The sequence below is a fragment of the Haplochromis burtoni genome, unplaced genomic scaffold (assembly GCF_018398535.1).
Source record: "Haplochromis burtoni strain Fernald_Lab_line unplaced genomic scaffold, NCSU_Asbu1 Contig_318, whole genome shotgun sequence".
Taxonomy (NCBI): domain Eukaryota; kingdom Metazoa; phylum Chordata; class Actinopteri; order Cichliformes; family Cichlidae; genus Haplochromis; species Haplochromis burtoni.
The window spans coordinates 498,785-520,638 of record NW_024582679.1 but is presented as its reverse complement, the minus strand read 5'-3'; the positions used below and the strand labels follow the sequence as shown (position 1 = coordinate 520,638).

General features: G+C 39.1%; 1 protein-coding gene across 2 annotated transcripts in view; it reads right to left on the bottom strand.

Annotated features, from left to right (window-relative positions):
* Positions 1-1,247: 1,247 nt before the first annotated feature.
* ppp3ca (protein phosphatase 3, catalytic subunit, alpha isozyme) overlaps positions 1,248-21,854 on the bottom strand; it is a 31,012-nt gene continuing 10,405 nt past the window's right edge. Inside the window, exons 4-14 of one of the 2 annotated variants that reach the window (XM_005941392.3) lie at positions 21,698-21,809; positions 21,078-21,223; positions 20,848-20,987; positions 11,944-12,021; positions 11,719-11,813; positions 9,602-9,727; positions 9,422-9,499; positions 7,993-8,077; positions 7,730-7,827; positions 6,175-6,225; positions 1,248-3,962 (exon numbers count right to left, since the gene is read on the bottom strand). In XM_005941392.3, coding sequence (XP_005941454.1) covers positions 3,784-3,962; positions 6,175-6,225; positions 7,730-7,827; positions 7,993-8,077; positions 9,422-9,499; positions 9,602-9,727; positions 11,719-11,813; positions 11,944-12,021; positions 20,848-20,987; positions 21,078-21,223; positions 21,698-21,809 — 1,188 coding nt within the window. In that variant the 3' untranslated portion in view covers positions 1,248-3,783. The remainder of the gene's footprint in view (positions 3,963-6,174; positions 6,226-7,729; positions 7,828-7,992; positions 8,078-9,421; positions 9,500-9,601; positions 9,728-11,718; positions 11,814-11,943; positions 12,022-20,847; positions 20,988-21,077; positions 21,224-21,697; positions 21,810-21,854) is intronic. The other variant, XM_005941393.3, reaches the window with a different exon arrangement.

Below are 21,854 nucleotides of genomic sequence, written 5' to 3'. Positions count from 1 at the left end.
TGTAATAAGGTTTAAAATGTGCCTTTAAAAACATGTAAGTGTATATATACACACACAAGGAAAAGCTTCTGAAAAAAATAACTTCTGGTAGTCGAGCTTTTTGATTAATCTGCATTCTGAGTAAAATCCCATCTCCCTCCGGCATGGTTAACAAATGGGACTTACTAAACTTGCTCAAGTGTTAAAATTACCATACAATGAACTGTAGGTTGTACTGAACAAAAAAAGGCTCAACACACAAAATTACATATAATTGTCTTTAAGTCTGAGACAATGGCTCACTATCATGATTGCTTTTGTTTATGGCATAAAATAAGGCACACTTAATTAAATGTCAAGAAGCGTAATCAAATACTTTACTGTACATACAGTACTTTTTTTAAATCTGGTTCATAAAGATAAATAAATTGACTTCAGCATTCTGGAGCACTGACATAAAAAGGCATACTGAGAATCTTCCTAACATTTGGAACAGCTTTACTGTACTTTAACACATTTTACAGTAATGAGCTGTTTTTGACAACATGGCAACCAAATATTTGATATAGTATTATATAGTTTCTATAGTTTAGATTATTCTACACTAGAGTAATGTAATGTTTTTTCAGTAGAAACATGTAGATAACAGTGGGTACACTTTAAAATAACAGTCTTAAACTGGAAAATTAAAGTTTTTACAGAAAATCTTAACAGTAAATTACTGTTATGGTGATAAAGTATGCCTTTAGGATTGGACCTCTTCTTGCTTTCATAACTGCTTTAATTTTATGTTGTACAGATTTCAACAAGGTGCTTGACATATTCCTCAGAGATTTTGGTCCATGTTGACATGACACGATCACACAGTTCCTGCTGATTTGTCGGCTGCACATCTATGATGTGAATACATTACGGTTATCGAGGTATGAACATGGTCAGTAACAATTCTCAGGTAGGCTAGTGTATGAATGATGCTCAGTTGATATTTAGGGGCCCAGTGTGTGGAAAGAATATCCCCTACAACACTGCATCACCAGCAGGATTGAGCCTTGTTTTCATGGTCATGCCAAATTCTGACCCTACCATCTGCATTTTACAGCAGAAATTGAGATTCATCTGACTACGCAACATTTTTCCACTCTTCTGTTGTCCACTTTTGGGGAGTCTGCATGAATTGTCTTCCAGATATACCTAATGAAACTTTTAAAAGATTTCACAGGTTAAAATGTACTTCCACGGTTGAGACGTAAAAAAAATGACATCACACATTTTGTTCATGCATATTTTATTCAAGAGTAAAAAAATGTGATTTGTCCCATAGGGCATGCTTACAATGTGTGTATTATTTAGGAGGTCAAATGCCCAAACATATTTTGATAGATAATAATAATAAAAAAATGCTGCAAGATAAAATCCATTATATTTGTTTGTTGAAATATGCATGTAGACCATACAAGACCCAGAAACAGAGGAAGGAAAGTAACCATAAGCTAAATTGTAACAATAATAATATCTGCAGTAAATATAACCAGAGTACAATGTTTCCTGTTAAATGTAAGTGTGACACATGATTTTCTTTGTGTCCAGTTCATTTACATCTGAAAACCATGCTATCATGCTTTGGCAGCCTGAAAGTTGCTTTTCACTGAGATTATATTCATTCACACTACTGAACATGTTCTGTACATCAGTACAACAGAAAAAATTTAAAACACAATGCGTAACACCTTAGAAGGGCATCTCTGCATACAATAAAACTAATATAAAATTAAAAGCAGTGGTAATTAATAACAGAATGAAAAAAAAAAAATATGGACCAAATCAACTAAAGGAAGCCTATTTATAAAATGTATAAAACAAGACAAATAAAACTAACAATAGAATTTCAAAATAAATAAATTTAAGTTTACTATTTGAAACACAACGATCACAATTATAATCTCACATAACAATTAGGAACTTAACTGCATGCATTGATGCGTTCCATACCATAGATGCTGTGTGTAAAAATCACTTTTTGTTCATCCTTAATTCACATACCTTTATCATTAAATAGAAAGATGGAATATAAAGTAGAAAAAATATTGATGTACGATAGGAATTTGTAGAAATGTATATAGTAGGTGTTGGGTGTGACTCTCCCAGATTTCGAAGTGTTTCTGCTTAAACTTAGTTACTTACTTACTTATTGTTGGCCATGGGGATCTATTTCATTGAGATCCCATTAAAGATTTTCTCAGCCTGCTTCCCTACTCTACTTAAATTAGAAAAAACAGATTAACAGATTCATGTATTTAATGTCCAACAATTTGATATCCATTAACTAAATTCTGGTCAGGATTCGTCATCAAAGCAAATCATGTCAATATGTTTCAGTTTAGCTCCAAGCCTGCTTGCTTTAAGTGACGCAATGGTGTGGCTTTTAGAGAAGCTTTCAACAACACATTTGCAGAATTTCTTCATCGTATACAGTTCAGTGTGTGGCATGAAATCTCACTGAATTTGCAAACTCAAAGGGCGCTGGTTTCATATTTGACTGCACCAACTATTTTATCTTTAGCAATAAGCAGGTGAGAAATATTGGGTGGTGTCTGATAGCAGGGTACGTCCCACAATTTAAAAACCTTTCTTCTGAGGTCCAGAAATTAGTGTTAATTCCACAATGTTGGCAGTCATAGCGATGGAGAAGAGATGAAATACCCGTGACACTAAGCATCCTTCAGCAGAGAATGCTCAGGTGTAAAATGTCCCAAAAAGTAACTGTATAATTTTTTGCCCTTTTCTCATGTGAAATGTGTAAACAGACAGTGAAGAGAAAGTAAATAACTCTGATACAAGCACATAAAATAAAACCCTCTGAGATTCACCTACAAATGTTGCACTTTCTGAACTTCTTGGGGTAGTGTGACGTTTTCGGACTGTATGTAATTTTTGATACTGGGATATCTACAGTAAGAGGTGGAATAAAAATTTCACAATGCTCCTTTCATCCCCCTCCCTTTTCTTCCCACATCCCCTCCAAGTTATGTCTTGCTAGGAGACGGCTGACAGCGAGGAAGGTGAGGAAAGGAGCAGTGCTGGAGATTACGGAGACATACGCAAAGTGGAGTTTGATCTTTGGTGGCTGGGCCAAAGCACCCTGTCCTCTTTCCCATGCAGGACAACAGCTTCTTACCACAAGGTAAATCAATAAATTAAAGTTCAAAAGTAAGATTGCACTGCAGGTTTGAAGAGGTACGCATTTTGCTTTTTTATTCTTTCTTTCTTTCTTTCTGATGAAGTGGTGTGATCTAATACTAGCAAAACATGTAGGTAAACAAGATCGTTTTCCTCATCAAGTGAATTTGTGAGTGACTCATAATAAACACCTTATAAAACAGTTAAAATGATTTGTGAGGCATGGATACTGCAATTATGTCTGCTGTCAGGCCCTGTGATGAAGGAGCGGACACGTGTCAGCGCTTAAAACAAAACAACCCCCAACAATTCAGTCTGTAATTGAATTGAGAAAGGGAACAACAGGCAGACACAACTTTCAATCACTTGACTTTTTTTTTCAGTCGAGCTGAAGCCTGCTCATCTCTCCTTATGCCTGCCCTTTGCCGTGAACCCAACTCCCCCCTCCCCCAACCGTGCAATGACATAGTGTCATGAAAGAAATGACCTTTTTGCCATTTTAGATTTGCTGCAGATTTCATTTTCTATCTGAGGGCCTGTTTTATTTTATGTTCAGAGGCCTGAATTCAGGATTTAGCAAAGTTCTTGCTGCGCAGCCACCGGCAGTTCTGAGGCTCAGACAGCACATCACTGGATGTTGCTGTTGTCTTCTGTGCCGTTTGCCTCTGACATATTCATCTTTCCAATGGAGTGACCCACATGGTTCACCCCATCTTTGCGAGGAGGCATACGCTCATTGATGCGGTCCAAGCCCTTTGCCTCCTCAAAGCTGGTGATCTTGTGCTGGGGGGAGAACCCACGGATAGCTGAAAAACACAAATAAAGGGATCAGGATCTTCACGTAACTCCGCAGTTCCAGAGTGTTCTTAATATGATACATACCCTCCCAAGACATGAACTGCTGCTGTGATTTCCCAGGGATTATAACTAATGAAGATGTGTAAATTCAGAATGTGAGTCGTATTAGGAATCAGTGAGCTTATTTCATTAAATGGCTTGTATTTGTATAGTGCTTTACTTAGTCCCTATGGACCCCAAAGTGCTTTATACTACATTCAGTCATTCGCACACTGGTGATGCTAAGCTATATTGTAGCCACAGCTGCCCTGGGGCGCACTGACAGAGGCGAGGCTGCCAGACACTGGCGCCACTGGGCCCTCTGACCACCACCGGTAGGCAACGGGTGAAGTGTCTTGCCCAAGGACACAACGACCGAGACTGTCCGAGCCGGGGCTCGAACCGGCAACCTTCCGATTACAAGACGAACTGCCAACTCTTGAGCCACAATCGCCCCTAATTAATGGATTAGTATACTCTTTTTTATTAAAGTGCGCATGGTCACATGCTGTTGATATAAACTAATCACTCATCTCTGCAACTAACAATAGTGACATGGCAAGCATTCCTCATGACAGCTGCTTTCTTGTAGTTAAACTGCCCTTCCCTCAACTGATGTTCCTTAGACCTCAGTCACACAGGCCTAGAGACTGGTCAGCAACCCCCTGACAACCTCTGGTTACTAGGGAAAATCATGACTGGTGAGTGGGTGCCACTAGATGAAATCAGTCACAAAGATGGTCTCTGCTGTTTGCCTTAAAAGTGTGTTTTGCTGCTGAACCCAACATGTTTCCAAAGGTAAATTTTCGTAAGCAAACGGCCTACGTTTCCTGTTTGCATTACAGCAGTAAGTGAGTCTTTGCAGACAATTTAACATCTTCCATGCAAAGTACATGTAACCGCAGCAGTCAGCTCGCAGCAAAATCAGTATAATACAAAGAAGGTTTTCTATGCAGCACTGTATACACCTTGGCAACCAATGTCACCTAGCGACAGCAAGTAGCTTCCTGCAACTACTTGTCAGCCATTCAGGGAATAGACATTTTTCACTAGCAACCAGTGGTTACCGTTGAGTCAGCTACTGGTCCTTAGGCAAACACCAGCAAACACTCACTGGTAGTTGTCAGGCAGTTTCCACCCAGTTGCGAGGCCTACAGACCTAGAGGATTAAAAAAAGGTCTACAAAGTCTACAAGTCTGCATGTTTGTTACTTCAAGCTGTGATATACCTCTTTTTTAAATAATCCAGTCATAAACTGCATGGTAGAGAAAGTGACTTCAGTCAATGGTTTGTAATCTTGCCCTTTTTTCTCAATAAAACGAACACCACTTGCTACAATGTCCCTTGTCAGTCATCCTGCTACTTTAGTTTTGTTTAAAGTGCACAAATAATGTGTCGGATAAACAAAGCTGTAAATCTCTCACTCTTCGTTCATGAGTTAAGATTACCTCAGGAACTCAGACACAGGGGTGCATATTTCATGTTGATGTGCTGGGCCGTTTCTTGTTTTTCTGCATGCAACACTTTTTAGTACCAGATGGAGGCCATTTACAAGCCAAACCCAAAATAATGGGCTTTAGTCATGCATCTCTTAGCAGCACTTGACTTTGCAGTGTTTTCATTTATTATGAATATATATCCCTTAAAAAGTAATTCCTCTCTTTTAAGTAGTGTTTTTCCCTTTCTTGCCCACTTTCTAATTACTAAATGCAAATGTATGCTGCAGTCACTGTGGATGCTTATCAACGTCTTTTCATCTGTCCACAAGGAACAGGAATACTGCATTAGGTGTGAAACAGTTCCTTCCAACCTTAGTGCACTGACTCAAGAGTTACCGTACATGAACATGATACCACACCAGCCCCCCACCCAGCAAACACTGCCAGTATTTCCCTGCGATAAAAGAGTCTACATTACACACAACTGTGTTAAAATCCAGCTCACGGTCCTTTATAAAGTTCCATCTCTTCTAAAAGTTTAAATCCAATCATCTAGTTGGTTTTTCTGTTTAATCTAATCTCTGCAAAGTAAAGTGCCAGCCATACCAGATTAAAGAGTTATAAGAGTGGAGGAATTATTTTGTGGGCTGTTGTGCACATGAAAATGTTAGTGGCAGGTGGCCCCTACTCCAGGAGAACCTGATGATATACTGAGAGGGGTGGGAGATGGGTGGGGGTTTACCTTCTCCGTCCTCATCATGCGTCTCGATGGCTTCAATGGCTTCAATGGTGGCTGAGGGGGGAGGAGGGGATCGGGTTACTCCTGATTAAGCCATGCAAATGTAAAATGCAGCCCCAGCGAAAAAGGCAGCTCGTGTTAGGCCGGATGAGATATTGGCAATGCAGCCAAACTCAGAGGAACGCCATGCATTAGTACTGAGAGAAATACTGTCAATCTGGGGTTAGAAAAACTGTATGAAAAATTATTAAGACAGAGGCATGAAGAAAGAAACTGTGAGGGACAATTAGATGGCAGAAGTAGTAGGCTGAGAAAAACAAAATATATATATATATACATATATTAGATAAGATGACAGAAATAACTTGTAGTTGCTTAGCACTATATTCAATTCCTTTGTTTCAAAATAATGGATAAAAAGCCTGTTAGGTGGCATCATTGTAATATTTCTAAAAGATTATAATACTTAGTTTTGAGAGTTTCATCTCTGTTTTCTTAAATTAATTGTTAAATGTATAAACAGTCTGGCCCCAAAGTGTATTCCTACCAGGGGCGTAATTTCCAGGGGGGTTAGGGGGGTTATGACCCCCCCACCACCAATAATCAGACCCAACCATTTGATTTAATTGCACGCTGTAAATCTTTACAGTCCTTCATGGGCATAAAAGCCCAAAGAGGGACATTGTTTTGGAAATAAGTAATGTCTATAAACAGGGGTGCACCAGCGTTTGCGTACATAAGATTTTCTGGAGGAGGACAGACATTTGTTTAGAACTTTTAAAGATGTCGAAGAAGCAAGCTCCTTTAAGCAGTTACTTTGGTGTTCCTCCACCTCCAAAGAAATGTCAGGAGTCCGAACCGCAAAAGAAGCGCGTATTCTCTGAAAAGTGGTTGCAGGAGGTGAGCTGGCTTCAAACAAATGATGAACGCACAGAGATGTGGTACAGAATATGGCGTGAAAATCCCACTCTAGTGGACAAAAACACTGCCTTTTATATGTACGCAAACGCACGTTGCAACTTCTTATCTGGTGCGCGTCTTTGATTTTGACAGCGCATGTGCACCTGCGTCTTTGATTTTGACAGCGCATGTGCACCTGCGGACCACTTATGTGCACCCCTGTCTATAAACTTTGTTTGCATCACATCAGTTTCGAACAAAATAAATAAATAAATGAAATAAAAGTGGTGTGCTGCTGTGAATGAGTTTTTCTGCCACCTATAAATAAGTCTCAAAAAAGCACAGCAGCTTAAATGTTAGGTCTGAACTTTGAATTCAAGACAACTTGTTCTGAGCACTGATGCAGTTGTCTTGCATATTTGTATGACTGTCATCATGTGAAACTATTAAAAAAACTAGAAGACTGGACCTTTACGTTAACTTAGGCTCTTCAGTTAAGAACGTCAGTAAGAGGCTAAAACAAAGCTAACTTAATTTAAGGTAGAGAAGAACAAAAGGCAGAAGAGAGACAGTTTGAGAGATAAGAGTCATGGAGGGGACTGATGTCGGTCATGAAGAAAATGATGGCGAACAGGCTTAGGCCCAGCCTCGTACTCACCACTCTGCAGTGTCTGTCTGCCTCCAGAAAGAACCCCGCTTGGCAGCATGCCAGTGGGCGTCAGGCCCTTAAGCGTCAACACATTTTCACTCTCCTCTCTGCAGGACAGACAGAGGCCAGCAAACAGATCAGAAAATGCAGCTAAACGATTTTACTGGATGTCCCCACTCTCATAACAGTAGATATACATACAGAGTGCACTCTAGATTGGAAAAAAATATTTTTTTGGAAATCATACCTCTACACACGTGTAAATAATGTACCTGAGAACAGAGAACATTTTGGCCATCTTCCCGATAGCGCGGATCTTGTTTTTGATCACTTCCTTGCGTTGTGCAGCTGCGTTGGCTGCAAAGGAACATGTATACGGTCATTAAAGGCTTTCTGAATAAGAGATGGTGTCATAAAGCTTCACAGTGCATGAAAAACTTGTTTGAAGCCTTTAGACACAAAGAATGTTCTGTTAATTATCTGTCACCTGATAATAATGTGTGATATTATAATAGGTCCTAGGTCACTGTCATGCTTTACAGCGAGCTTTCTCAAGTTTTCAAAGCATTTTTTAGCGAGCGTTCATATAAATATGCTCAAACCATTTGAGTACATGTGATGGGTTTTTTTTGCTGGCTAATAGCTTTTTAGCTGTGAATTTAAACAGCATAATGATGAGCTGTAAAGGAATGAAATGTCCAGTAAATTCATTCCTTGCTAGAGTCGTGGGCTGCATAAAATCATAAAATGTCACTAAAGGCCAGCATTGACCGCCACTGTCCACATTTCACTGGGAGATTTACAAAAGGGCGACAAATCAAAGAAAGGCCTCAATCCTCGACCCCTACAACGAGAGGTTTTATTATGCTGTGAAGGTGCATTTTGCTGGCATGGTTTGGGTCCACTTGTCGCATTCTAGAGAAGGGTTGCTGTAAATCAATACGCAGCTGCTCAGAGTCATCACCTTCATCGTATTGACAAGTTTAAAAATAGTGTAAAACTGCAATGGCCTTAACAGTCTCCACATCTTCAACCCTTTTCTGGAGATTTAAGATTGACATGTTAGGGCATTTTCACACCTGGAATTCGTTTACTGTGGTTTTACTGTGGTCTAAATCAGTTGAAGAGTTTGTAAACTTGTAGCCTTTAACCTGCACTTTGGTTTCTTTTAACACAGAGAAAACTAAAAGCGACCTGCATTACCTCAATACAAACCACATGAGGACATTCAGTCCACTTATTGGCCAGATGTGTCTAGGGTGGGACTACGAAAAGTAAAAGCAGGAAAAAGCCGCTGTGTTCTGGACTTGTGGGAAACTCTTTGAATTTACCTTAATTTCAAGGCTTGTTAATACACTTTGTGTGCACTGCACCTCTATGACATTCTGCTGAAACACAGAACGCAAAGTTTACCTGGCTATAGGAAGTCCTTTGGCTCAGCATTCACCCGCTACAAGCAAGTATGTTTGAAATCAGACATACACTACCTCCTCCCCAGCGTCTCTGTGTGGTTGTTTTTGTCCACAAACCTGTGATTACTGTGTTCATCAATCAATGTTAACGTTACCATAATGAGATACAATAGGTTAGCCTTTCCTTCAATATTTCACACATCTGTAGTTTAGTGTATGAAAAGTTTAAATGAACAATAATAAATACTAAAAAATGAAAAATGGCATGTTTATTTACAAAACATCTTACCATCAAAAATCTCATCTTCATCATTCATGAGTTCATCATCAGAGCAAATGCTCAGCACGTTCACCAGCATTTCTGTGACTGGGATAAAAAATAGAGAGTGTAACAAAGGTAAAGTCACTGAGCAATGAGCCGTGGAGAAAACTGACCCCCCCCCAAACAAACCCAGACAAATACAAATACCTTTTTCTCCAACAAACGGCAGAGACCAGGTGAAGACATCCATGAAGTTGGGCAGCCAGTAGGGATGGGGTGAGCAGTTGAACTGTCGGATGTTCATCACATTATTTTCATATTTCAGTACAGCAGCTGTTGGGGCAGGTGAGACACAGAAGAGGAAAACTTTCCATAAAGTCTCATAACATTTTATGGCATTAATATGTAGTTATAGATCTGATGAAGGCAACATAAAATTCCTTTTACATAGATCCATAGAGCAGATATGAAGTATTCATATAAAAGAGAATAGAATTCATTAAATGGTCTAATGAATAATTTAATAAAATTCCATTCAAGTGTATTTATATGACATCAGATCACATAAATGGTTGCCTCAAGGAGCTCAATGAGTGCAAGGTAGGGAGAAAACCCCAATAATCAGATGAACCTCTGTGAGCACGCAGTGATTTAATGGCATGCTGCAGTGGTATATAAATGTGAGAAGAGGTGAGTAGATATGAAATGCTTAGTGTATCATAGGAAGTCCTGCAGCAGTCTGAACCTATAGCAGCATTACTAAGGGAGGGTTCAGGGTCACCTGATCCACCCTAACTGTAAGCTTCATCTAAAAGGAAAGTTTTAAGCCTAATCGGAAAATTAGAGAGTGCATCTGTCTCCCGAATCCAAACTGGGAGCTGGTTCCACTGAAGAAGGGACTAGAAGTTAAAGGCTCTGCCTCTCATTCTACTTTTAACTATCCTAGTACCACAAGTAAGCCAGAAGGCAAAGGGGGGAAAGTGCTCTATTAGGATAGTGTAGTGATACGGGGTCTTTAAGGTATGAAAGGGCCTGATTATTTATAATCTTGTATGTGAGGATAAGGATTTCTAGATTAGAATAGCAAATTTATGTAGATTTCAGATTCAATAGTGCCACTGCTGCCCAGTGAAAGCATGATGTAGCGAGTAGAAAGCCAATATTTAACATATGGTATGTTAAAACTCTAGTGAGTGAGGTAATCATTTGTAAACTTTCCCGCTACATACAAGCGAGTTAGAGTTAAGACACTGCTTGGCACTCTGCCTCTGTCTGTTCAGCTGTGATACACTCTGCTACATGTGTTGCTCACAGCCCTGACAGCACTGTAAACACTGGTAGTAACTTTATTTCTCTGCATTTCCGTTGATGCATAGCAACTACGGCATATCACAGTTGTGATTAAAATCATTTAATGATAATAACTGTGACATAACTGTGTCACCACGACTCAAGCAGTCATAGAATAGTTTTAATCTTGAGTATTATTTGATTTAAATAAGCCTATTGGAGATAAATTTACATACTTTTTTTGTGTTAAAATCCTGCTCCAGAGTTATTAAGATTCAGTGTGAGATTCATTCTGATGTGTCCTCAGAGGAACCATAACATGTTTATACTCAGTGATGTTCAAGAGAGGGGAGAAAAATAAAAGAAAGTCAGCCACTAGATGGCCTAGCAGAGGCAGGGGACTGCTGACACTGTTATATCAGGAGGAATAAAGCCACATGGAGATAGTCAGCAATGCCGACAGTCCCTCCCACGTTCCCCATCTAACATAGCCTATGGCAACCAAGACACAGATCTGAGAACACAAACAAACGGGGCCTCCCTGATGCATTTTTATGCCTGCACACAGCTACATGCAGTTGCACTAACTCGTGCACTGCAGTTTGTATTGTTAAAAACATTTTAGTACGTAAGTCTGAGGAGCCTATTGGCAATCTTTTTAATCAGATGTAGGGCCACGTTTTAAGGTTTATAAAATGCCAAAATGTGCTTCTGATGATCTACAAATCTGTTATTTTTCATCAGTTAGTTACAACCTAGATTCAGCTAAAATGAAAGTGGTGCAGGTGTTCCACTGGAGGAATCTCTATCCTTTCCAGCAGCAGACTTTACTATTCTCTGTTGCAACATTTAATAAACGAACGTGTTCATTCTACATGATGTAATATAATTCGGACCCATATTTGTCATTCTAAATAAAAACAGCAGCAAGAAAGCAACACAATATCGCACACAGGAAAAAAACAACAACAAACCAACAGAACTGCACATGATGATGAAAAATGGGGCCAAAACAGATGAAGAGATATTCTGACCTTTGTTATTGTAAACATCCAGGTAGTTTGGCGCTGAGAAGATGGTAATGAGGGATGGGAATCCAGTCGTCTGACTTTTACGGTACATCCGGTAGCTTCAAGGCCATTACGTGGAGGTGAAGACAGAAGAAAAGCAGAGCATTGCTCTTAAATAGGTAAACATTCATTTGTTTTTGTTTGTGTGCATAGGTGTGTCTTTCCGTGCTTTTTGTAGCGACTACATACCCAGCATCTTGTGCTTCGTGCGCTCGGATTATGGATAATAAGTTATTGCTCTGTAGGAACTCACATACAGCTGGATAACTGAAAGATAGTCAATGAAAACTGTGTTAAGAGGTGACAACAAGAGGTAAAAATAACAGAGTGGTGCAAGCAACAGAGAATGGGAGTGACTTGGTATAATTTTATTTAAGGTGTGACTTACTAATTTCATATCTGGTTTCACTCACCAGGTCTGTCGCTCTCAGATTTCTAAGAATTTTGCACGGGTGATGCAAGTGTGTGAAAAAGCATCTGATATCTACCTGGTGTGATAAAATAAATATATAAAAGCCAGATAGCGGCAGTCAGACCTTCCTGCCTCTCAGCTCCGTCCTTACAGGAAATGTGCTGCTAAAGACTGTGGCTGCTTTGTTTGTCTATGTAGTGCTTCGCAAAAAAGGGCTGCTCCACCTTCGTATCTTTGTGTGCACTGTTCTGTATATCAAAGTTTAATTCCTTATAATCATCTCACTTTATTGAACTGGAAGTGTTTGAGGTATTTCTGTCGACTAGAATTGATATTTTCACTCTGCCATTACTCCAAACATCTCAGAAATTATAACAAATGTGGGGTCTCCCAGGCAGTGTCGATGAGGGAAAAACTATAAATGGACTTAAAGCATCTGCTTCAAACATTTTGGTGCTGGATAAGGTGTCCTCAGAGGTCTTGAAAGCAGGCCGGAGCACAAAAAAGACCGACAGCATATTAGGCAGGAGTGCTCATAATGTTCAGCCTATTAGTGCATGTGTTTCAGCTACAGCTATAAAAACAACAACAACAACAAAAAAAACGAGTATATGAGTATAATCTGAAATGGAACCTACTCGATCCAATCCTTGATTTTACTGTCACACAACCTCTCTAGTTCTGCTTAAGATACGTTCATTTCCAAAAAACAAATTAAAATGTGGCTGTATGCCATAGTGGTATTCCTTATTTGTTTATGTATTTTGTTTTCTAGCCAGATGGACAAGAATATGTCCCATGAAGACTAACAATGCTAACACATGACTTGCAGTGTTACAGTTCAGGCCAGAGTTTCATAGCCATGAATCATGGAGCAGTGCATCAGGCCTCCCTAACACAGGAGGGAGAAATAATGACAAGTGGATCACCTTCAGCTACCAACCACAGTAGGGTACATTTAGCAGCTGTCACCTGAGATTTGTAACACCTGAAAGGTTGTCGTTCAAAAATCACATTATCTCTTCAAACTGAGTCTTGTAGATTTAAAAGAAAAAGAAAAAAGAAAAAAGGATTTTAGAGAACAGTTTAATTAGCCCTTTTAAATGCAGCAATTACTGCCCTCAATGCAACATCACCTCAATCTGTCACTTCTCTAAAAAGTTTTTTTTAAAGTCCTTTGTGATCTCTTTATTTCAGCTGCTGCTTTCAAGAAGTTACAAGAATGATATATTTTAGTCCCTCAGTTCCAGCTACACACCTCGCACACATCGCAAACTAGGCTGTTTCCAGTGTAATTGATTGCCATACACTCTCTCTTACCCTGATGTTCTTCCACTGACCTATCACAGACAACAGCTGTAGATACCGAAGGGCCTAACATTACAAAACAGCTCCAATATATGGACCCCAGATGTTGGTGATTTCAGCTTTTCATACACGAATGTTCACTAAATGCAGTTCTTTTTAACAACTACTAGGGGATGAGGGGTGTAGCTTAAAATGACATCCTGACCTATTGAGGTTTTGTAGACATGTGACCACTAACTTGTTGGCCATTTTGAACATGACAATCATGGCGACAATGTAGGCTCAATTGAATAAGGCATGTCTACAAACACAGCAGTTAAACTATGAGCTGAGCTGTATTAAAACTTGAATAAGTGTAACATTAAAAGGAAACAATTTGTCTTTAACCTCCTAGGACCTGGCGTCCACATATGTGGACATCACATTTTGGGTTATTTAGACCAAAATACTCAATTTTGCTCTACAAGGGCCTGATATCCACTTACGAGGACATTATACTGCCACTGATCTATCGAAATCTTAAACGAATGTCCTCATATGTGGCTCTTATTTTTCTTAGAAACAAAAATCAGGTTAAAAAAAATCTGGTAATTCTTTGTTTTTACATTCAGGTCCCAATCAGCCCAAATATCAAAGAGAAATTAAAAATGCATGCCATGGAAGAGTTCGGGTCTTAGGAGGTTAAAGTAAAAGCTGTGCTTTTTAAAACGTTCACAAGCTCTGAAGCACAAATTTTACTTTGAAGGTTATCCTTCTCCACTTCCAGATCGCCTTGCACTTTTTCAAGTTTTACTACTGCTCGGCTGATAGATAAAGTGTTTGCAGTCAAACATGCAGGCAACCATGGCAATCTACTGGGAGGTTTTTGGTTCACTGCCTTCTTTGCAACTGATTTCACCCAGTGAGAGCCAACAACCTCCGGGAACTACTGCAAACCAATTGGGGAATGTTTCCCTAACAACCAGTGGTTGTACTCCATCTAATCTGGTGAACAAATCTCAAACAATGTGCACATAAAGTCATGGTGTGAAACCTCAATAGAAGTCTAAACAGATTTCGACCTTATGAAAAACTTTGCTGGTGATTTTATGGTCTCAGTCACTCATTTTGGGGCCTGTTGAATAAAACACGAAGTCCATTATATAAAATCTCCTTACTCTAAATGTCAGAACGGGTGTGTTTATTGGCTAACAACTTGTGATCAACAAGTAATTAGCCAATGAACAGCAAGATCAAGCTCTCGCTCATCACATCCAGTTTCAGAACACAAAGACAGCGAAAACGCTCATCTCAGGGACTTAAAATGGGACTTCATTTAATGTGATGTTGGCTACGTCTATGTTGTACTATGTAATATTTATACTGTTAGTTAATCTCTCCACTATGCTTTGATATATAACTAGTTAGCTAGTTTTGTCTAAAATAGAAATATCTTCACTTTCCACTGACAATCGTCAGAAAAGTAGCTGCTTTGAAAAGCTTGATTGAAATTATTAAAAAAATGTAAACATAATCGCTTCAGCGCTTTCATCTTTCTCCGAATCTCTACAACATAACCCTCCCCAGCAACAATCCTCTCCTCCTGCACTTCCCTAAAGTCGCTGCCATCCTTGGACCCATCAAACTTTCAGAAGTGTTTAAAATATTTAAGCCCTCAAAGGTTTGTGCCGGAAGAAACAACAAGGAGACTGCTGTGCCCTAAGCACCTGGCGAAACTATGCCATCCACCATATGTAAGTAGGTCGCACGGGCAACCCTCCTTTAGTGGCCAATATACAAACCACAGGATTAGCTTGAATGTGTTGAAACCCTTTCCCTTATTGCTGCACCGTTACCGATCTGCAAAACGCTGTTCTCAAAAAATGTTATATAACAGATTCTATTAAAAAACACATCCACAATGCATTTCTGCAGTTTTGCATCACACATACTGAAGATTAAGCCTGTTACAGCTGCAAACAGCAGTTTTCTGTTTTGTTTTCTTTCCATGTCGTGTAACAAGATAAAAATAAAGAACTCATCATGCACTGATGTACTTTTTTTTCCTTTTCTTTTGTCCGCTCTATCTATTGATTACTGCAAAGGAAAAGAATACCCACACAATGCCTGCCTGCAGCTCACATTCTTTTTCTTGCCTTTGTGAAAACACACAATAATGTGTCGGTGAGCCTGTGAGTGAGAGAGCGCGAGGAATCTGACAAGTGAGTATGAGCGAAAGAGACCGAGAGAGCGATGGAAGTGGCGTGTTGTGAGTGTGAAACAGAGTTTTTTTCCCATTTCACCTTAGAAAATCCATCTGCCAGGCTGGTGGTCATTAATCTCATTTCCCCCCACTATAAAAGCTATTAAATCATATAAACATATCCATAATCACTTAGCTGACTCACACTTTTCTGATTGCACCTTGGCGCATGAGAAATGTTTAGTTAGTGCTTTGATATCATAATAATAAGACTGACAAGAATAAAAGGCCAAGGTAAACAAACACACGATGTGATGTATTTGCCTATACTTTATGAGACAACAGATTTAATGCAGAACCTTAAATCATATGCAGCATTACTACATCACATTACTGAACAAGATAAGCCTGCACTTATGCATTTCATCCAAGGCTGAAAAATGAAGTCAATGTACAAGTGCCAAGAACTGCAATTCATCAAAGGTTACTTGAGGAACAAAAAAGGACCTGCCTGCAACAACAACAAAAACAACAGAAGAAAACAAAAAGAAGCAAATTTCCCTGTATGTGATAACTGTATCACAGAAAAGCCAAAGGCAGGCATGCTGTTCCAAACTATGGGAAAAAACAATTTCATTGCTAACTGCGTTCATGGAAGACACAGTCAGGGAAGTCTAATAATTATATGTGCAAAATTATTTGATCCCCCATGAAATTGAAAGATTTTGTCTAAATTTTTAAGTATTTTTTCAAACAGAGAAAAATATTTTTCTTGTTTTTTCTTACTAATTTTCTTTAGAAAGCATACATTATTTCTATTTGCAAAGAATAACAGAATGATTTCAGAAAAACAAAAATTACCAGGGTTAATCTTATTAGCCTCCCTGGAAAAAAGGACCTTTTTATTGAGTAACTGCACAAACCACTACTGTGTAATGATGTGCTTTAACTTTGTGATGCTCAAAAGCTTGTGAAATAAAACCGAGGGGTTATCTTCCAATTTATACAGAGTATAAAAACTTCAGCGAATGTTTGAGCCGTCACTTGAGAAAGCATCGTGCCACAAACAAAATAAATCAGTTTTTACTTGAGAAAAAGAATTGTTGATGCTCACAAAGCAGGAGATGGTATCAAAGATACCTTGTGAGAAACATCATCAAGAAATTCAGAGAGAGCAGGCCAAAAGAGCTCTTTGGTCATATCAACACTGCTTATGTTTAGAGAAAGAAGGGAGAGGTCAAAAGAAGACCGACCCCACAGTGAAGCATGGTGGTGGGTGTATTATGCTGTGGGAATGCTTTACTGTGTCTAGCATACAAATTCTCATCAAAGTAGAAGTGATCTCCAAAAAAGAAGGATTTTGAAAGAAAACATAAATCAGTCGCTTTGTCTCCCAACATGACAATGCCCCAAAACAAATGTTGCTCTTTGTTCAGAAGACCAAAGTGGACGTTAATGACGGGGTGATTCAAGCCCTCATTTGAATCCCATTGAACAGGTATGAACTGAAGATCAAGGTCCATACCAGATGACCATCAACTCTGGAGGAGTTTGAAACAGGGATTGCTAAGGAAACATGTGTGGCAAATGATTTCAGCCTGTTATCCAGCAAAAAGGATACACAATTAACTGTCAGCATCAGGGGAGATAATGATTTTGAACCCTGGCAGTTTTAAAAAAAAAATTTTTTTGTGTATGCAGAGTAACATAATGTAAAAAATGTGGGCTGATAATTCTGTCCTCATCTGTACCCGACTGCATCTTCGATACACTGCGTTTCCTGCTCGATTTCTATTACATTTTTTGTCATTTGTCAATAATACAGAATGAGGTTCTCTGTGTAGCATGCATCCTGTAAGCTTAGCAAGAGTCATAATGATGGAGAGGTATGTTTGAGAGCGAAGGCAGGAACTAAGCCACGGGGAGATAGATGACTATTATAGCAGCAGCCTCCACACATCCACAGAATAATCCTCACTGAGCTCCCATCTCCTGGTGAACAGCTATCAGTGACCGTTTAACAGGAGTGAAAGGAGAAGTTAAAACACTTTATTGGCTTCTCTTTGTTCGTCTTCACTATTCTCAAGTACCTGCGTTGTGTTTTACTCTTTAGTTAGATGTTAGATGTGTGTGTTGTGTGTGGGGGGGGGGGGGGAGAGATAGATGTGGGTCAACTGCTATCCATTTTCCAAAGAATAATATATTGAAGTTCACCTCAGTTTTGTAATATAATCAACACCTTCAGACATCTGAAACTTGCTTTATAAGAGAATTCAGCCACAGTAAACAAGTTTATCTTATTGCTGCAAAGAGATCTCATATGTTTAATTGGAGTTTGGTTTTATCCTGCAGGGAGACATTAATACAGAAATCTGAAAACCTCTGCTCCTGCAGCAAGGTGATCTCCGAAACAGAAAACAGTGTTCTTGAAGCTCAAACAAAAATAAAAATGAAAATGCTTTGGGAATGTTGTAAATGCTATGCAAATTAGACTCTAACACACTAATATACACAAAACTGTCAGAACAGTTTTAGTTAGGCCTCAGAAGCAGATAACACTTCTTTAAAACTATTACAACTGGACAAAAAAGGACACTTTCTTAGATATTAGTTTCGGTGCCTGAAAATACACAGGAATTAAATTAAAAATGGATTATAATGGGAACTACAATTATCCTACACACTCTGTCCAGAATGCCATTTACTCTTTGATAGAAGAGCAAGTCTTCATGTCTTTCTGTGATTTGAGCAGATCTGCAGCTCCCACGCATGGCTCTGTGCTGTTCTGAACCTTCATTAAGAAAACTCTCACCATCACTGCCACCTAATCTCTTCTCCTCACCACCACCTACTTCCACAGCTCTCTTCCATCTCACAACAACATTAGGACAGCGCTCACTCTTCCTCTGCCTTCCTATCATCTTGATACGTTACCAGGGCATCGTTTCTGCCTCAGTTTTTATTTGACATATTTACCACTGCTTTATCACCCACGCTAACCTCAGGACATGGGGACTCCTTCACTGATAGACACTGTAAGGGTCAGGGATACGCTTATCTGTCTGAATCCTTCTGTGTTCATGTTAGCTGTGTCCACATTTGATTTGTGCTCAGGTATAAAAAAAATGTTTGATATCTATTAATAGTTTATAATCCTAACATCTATTTTTGCTATTAAGAGCTCATTTGCATGGGTTCTGTGCAACAGTCAAATTTCACCCAACATTATCCTTGAAAGATTAAATGAGATCATCAACAGTGATAACTAAGGGTGTTAACTTTAAATGCATGTCATCCCTGTCCTCCCATCTTCTTCCATCTCTTAACTGTACTCCAAGTAGAAAGAGTGTGACATACACACAATTGATGAATAGCCACCTACTTCAAGATCAAAGCACATGCGCTTCTATCTTTCTTTTTTTTTTAAAGCTTGCCCTATTTATATCAGTCTGGATTTATTGTAGACAGCTTCACAGTGTGAGCTGCAGTCTTTCCTTTAAAACTTACAATTAGAGACCGGGGTCATGTTCAACATACCAAGGATATATTTTTTATTATCAAATTTTGCTAAACCTTAACTGTGATCACGACTCTGTAAGCGGTTAAGAGATTTCTCCAAATAGGGAGATGTTGGCTGCAGATAACCAATCTAGAGCAATATAGATATATCCTGTTCTTCTAAGAACAATCTGTGACCCCAGTTTCAAAAATCTTGGGATGCTGTATAAAAATAGTCTCATAGACCCACATGTTATTCACAATACAACACAGAAAACATCAAATGCTTAAGCAGAGGAAATGTAACATTTTAAGAAAAAAAAATGTGTCATTTTGAACTTGATGGCATCAGAATATCTCAAAAAAACAAAGTTGGGGCAGGGCCATTTATGGTACTGTTTAGCACCCTCCCCTCTTTAACAGTAAGCAAACATATGAGAACTGAGCTGCTGCATTTTGAGGAAGAGTGTATTTCTCATTGTTGTCTGATAAAGCTTCAAATGTTTTCAGTTGGTGAAAGGTCTGGATTGCAGGCAGAGCAGTTCAGCACCTGGATTCTTCTAATATGAAGACACGCTGTTGTAATAGTTGCAGTATGTGGCTCAAATATCCAGTCTTTCTTGAAAAAGACAATGTCTGGATGACGGCATATGTTGCTGTATATACCTTTCAGCATTAACACTGTTTTTCCAGTGCGACAGTGTTCCTCTCCTCTTTAGTCCAGATGAAAAAAATCAACATTTTGACTAATCTGACCAAAGGGCAGTTTTCCACTTTGTCTCATTCAATTTTAAAGGAACATAGGCTCAGTGAAGACTGCGCTTCTGGATCAAGTTCACATATGGATCCTTCTTTGCATGATGGAGCTTTAACCTGCATTTGTGGATAGCACCGTGAACTCGTGCTGAGCTATGCATGACGGTCATTCCTGTTTTTAACACAGTGCCACCTGAGGGCCCAAACATCACAGTATTCACAATTTCACATTGACAAATGTTGACAAAAAGTTGTTCCACAATTTGTAGACACAATTTTGTATAGATTGGTCCTCTTTCCATCTTTATATCTGAGAATCTTTGCCTCACTAAGATGCTCTAAATATTCCTTCACCTCTTTCTTTTTAGTAAAACTGTCCCAGCTTTCGAGATGAGAGTCACAATTTTGGAATTGCGGTTGTACAAGCCGAAACTAAGCTTTAAGGAATGTAAAATGTGTAAAAGAGATTAAGTGATACATTTGGTGCAGCCACAGTCAGGAAAGACAAAAATACAGATGCTGTGCTAAGAGACTTATTATTATAACTGTCCCCACATTAAGACACAAGTAGATGTGACTATAATTACAACTACATATTCTCCTACATATTTATATGACTTAAATATTTTTTATGGCATTTCTGACCATTTTACTACAACTTTTTCAGCTTCAACCTTAACTGTATTAAAAGGTCTTTGGTGCAAGTAATGAACATGTATTAAATTGTATTAAACATTATTCAAACCAGCAGGCTGCTGGCAAATCTTGCATGAGGTCATTAAGTAGGCCATAAAGCTGAAGCGCTCTCTGTTTTAAGATTATGTTGCTTCACTGAGACCTAGAATAAAATAAAATATTGCAGCAAGCGAGGAATAAAGTTCCCTCCACTATGAAACATGATCTGAAGTTGCTGCAGGTAGCAAAAGAAAAAGCTCACCTGTAGAAGTAAGAGCAGCCCCGCACTGTGTTGTGGCTGAAATATTCCTGGGTTTTCTCATTGCCAAAGTCTTCGAGAGGGTCGGACCACAGCAGGTCACACATGGGCCCAAAAGCCGGTGGCTCCTTGAACCGATCCAACTTTACACACGGATTCAGAAATTGATGTCAGGCACACACAAAGAAAGCAGAGTGGGATATGGTAGTGGTGAGGCGTGACTGGACTGCTACCTTTTTAATGTCATCTAAGGTGTGTATTTCAGGTGAGAGTCCACCGTGAACACACAGAAACTGTTGGTTCATGAGCGCAGCCAGGGGAAGGCAGTCAAACGCGTCCATACACGAGTCATACACCTGCTCTGAGTACTTGATTTTACCTGGCACAACACAAAAAGTAATGGTTTGGTTCAATGAGTCACCTTTTGAACACTGAAATGTTAGGAAGTGGTAATTATTTGGGTTTAACTTTGGCTGGTAGGCATACTTTTAGTTCTTTCAGTTTGAATTTGTTTAACTTGTTGCATTTGTAGCTCTTCATTTTCGGCTTCTCACAGGCAATTCCAATTCAATTTTATTTATATAGCACCTAATCACAACAACAGTCACCTCAAGGTGCTTTATATTGTAAGGTAAAAGCCTTACAGCAATACTGAGAAACCTCCAACAATGAGCGAGCACTCGGCAATAGTGGAAAGAAAAACTCCCTTTCAACAGGAAGAAACCGTCGGCCATGACCAGTTTGGGGTGAGGTGAATTCCATTCCCTTATATACCTTGATATAGCATTAACATTAGCTCCAGGCTACGCAGGACCGTAGTAAGACAGAGAAAGAAGAACTGAGAGGTACTCACATTCTTGTTTGAAGGTGAAATATTCTGTCAAATGTCTACATTCATGATTTCCACGGAGTAAAAATAGTGTCTTTGGATAGAGGATTTTCAGCGACCAAAGGTATAAAACACACTGTTGAAACAAGCACAAGAAAAATGTTACTTGTGATGTTTTTTT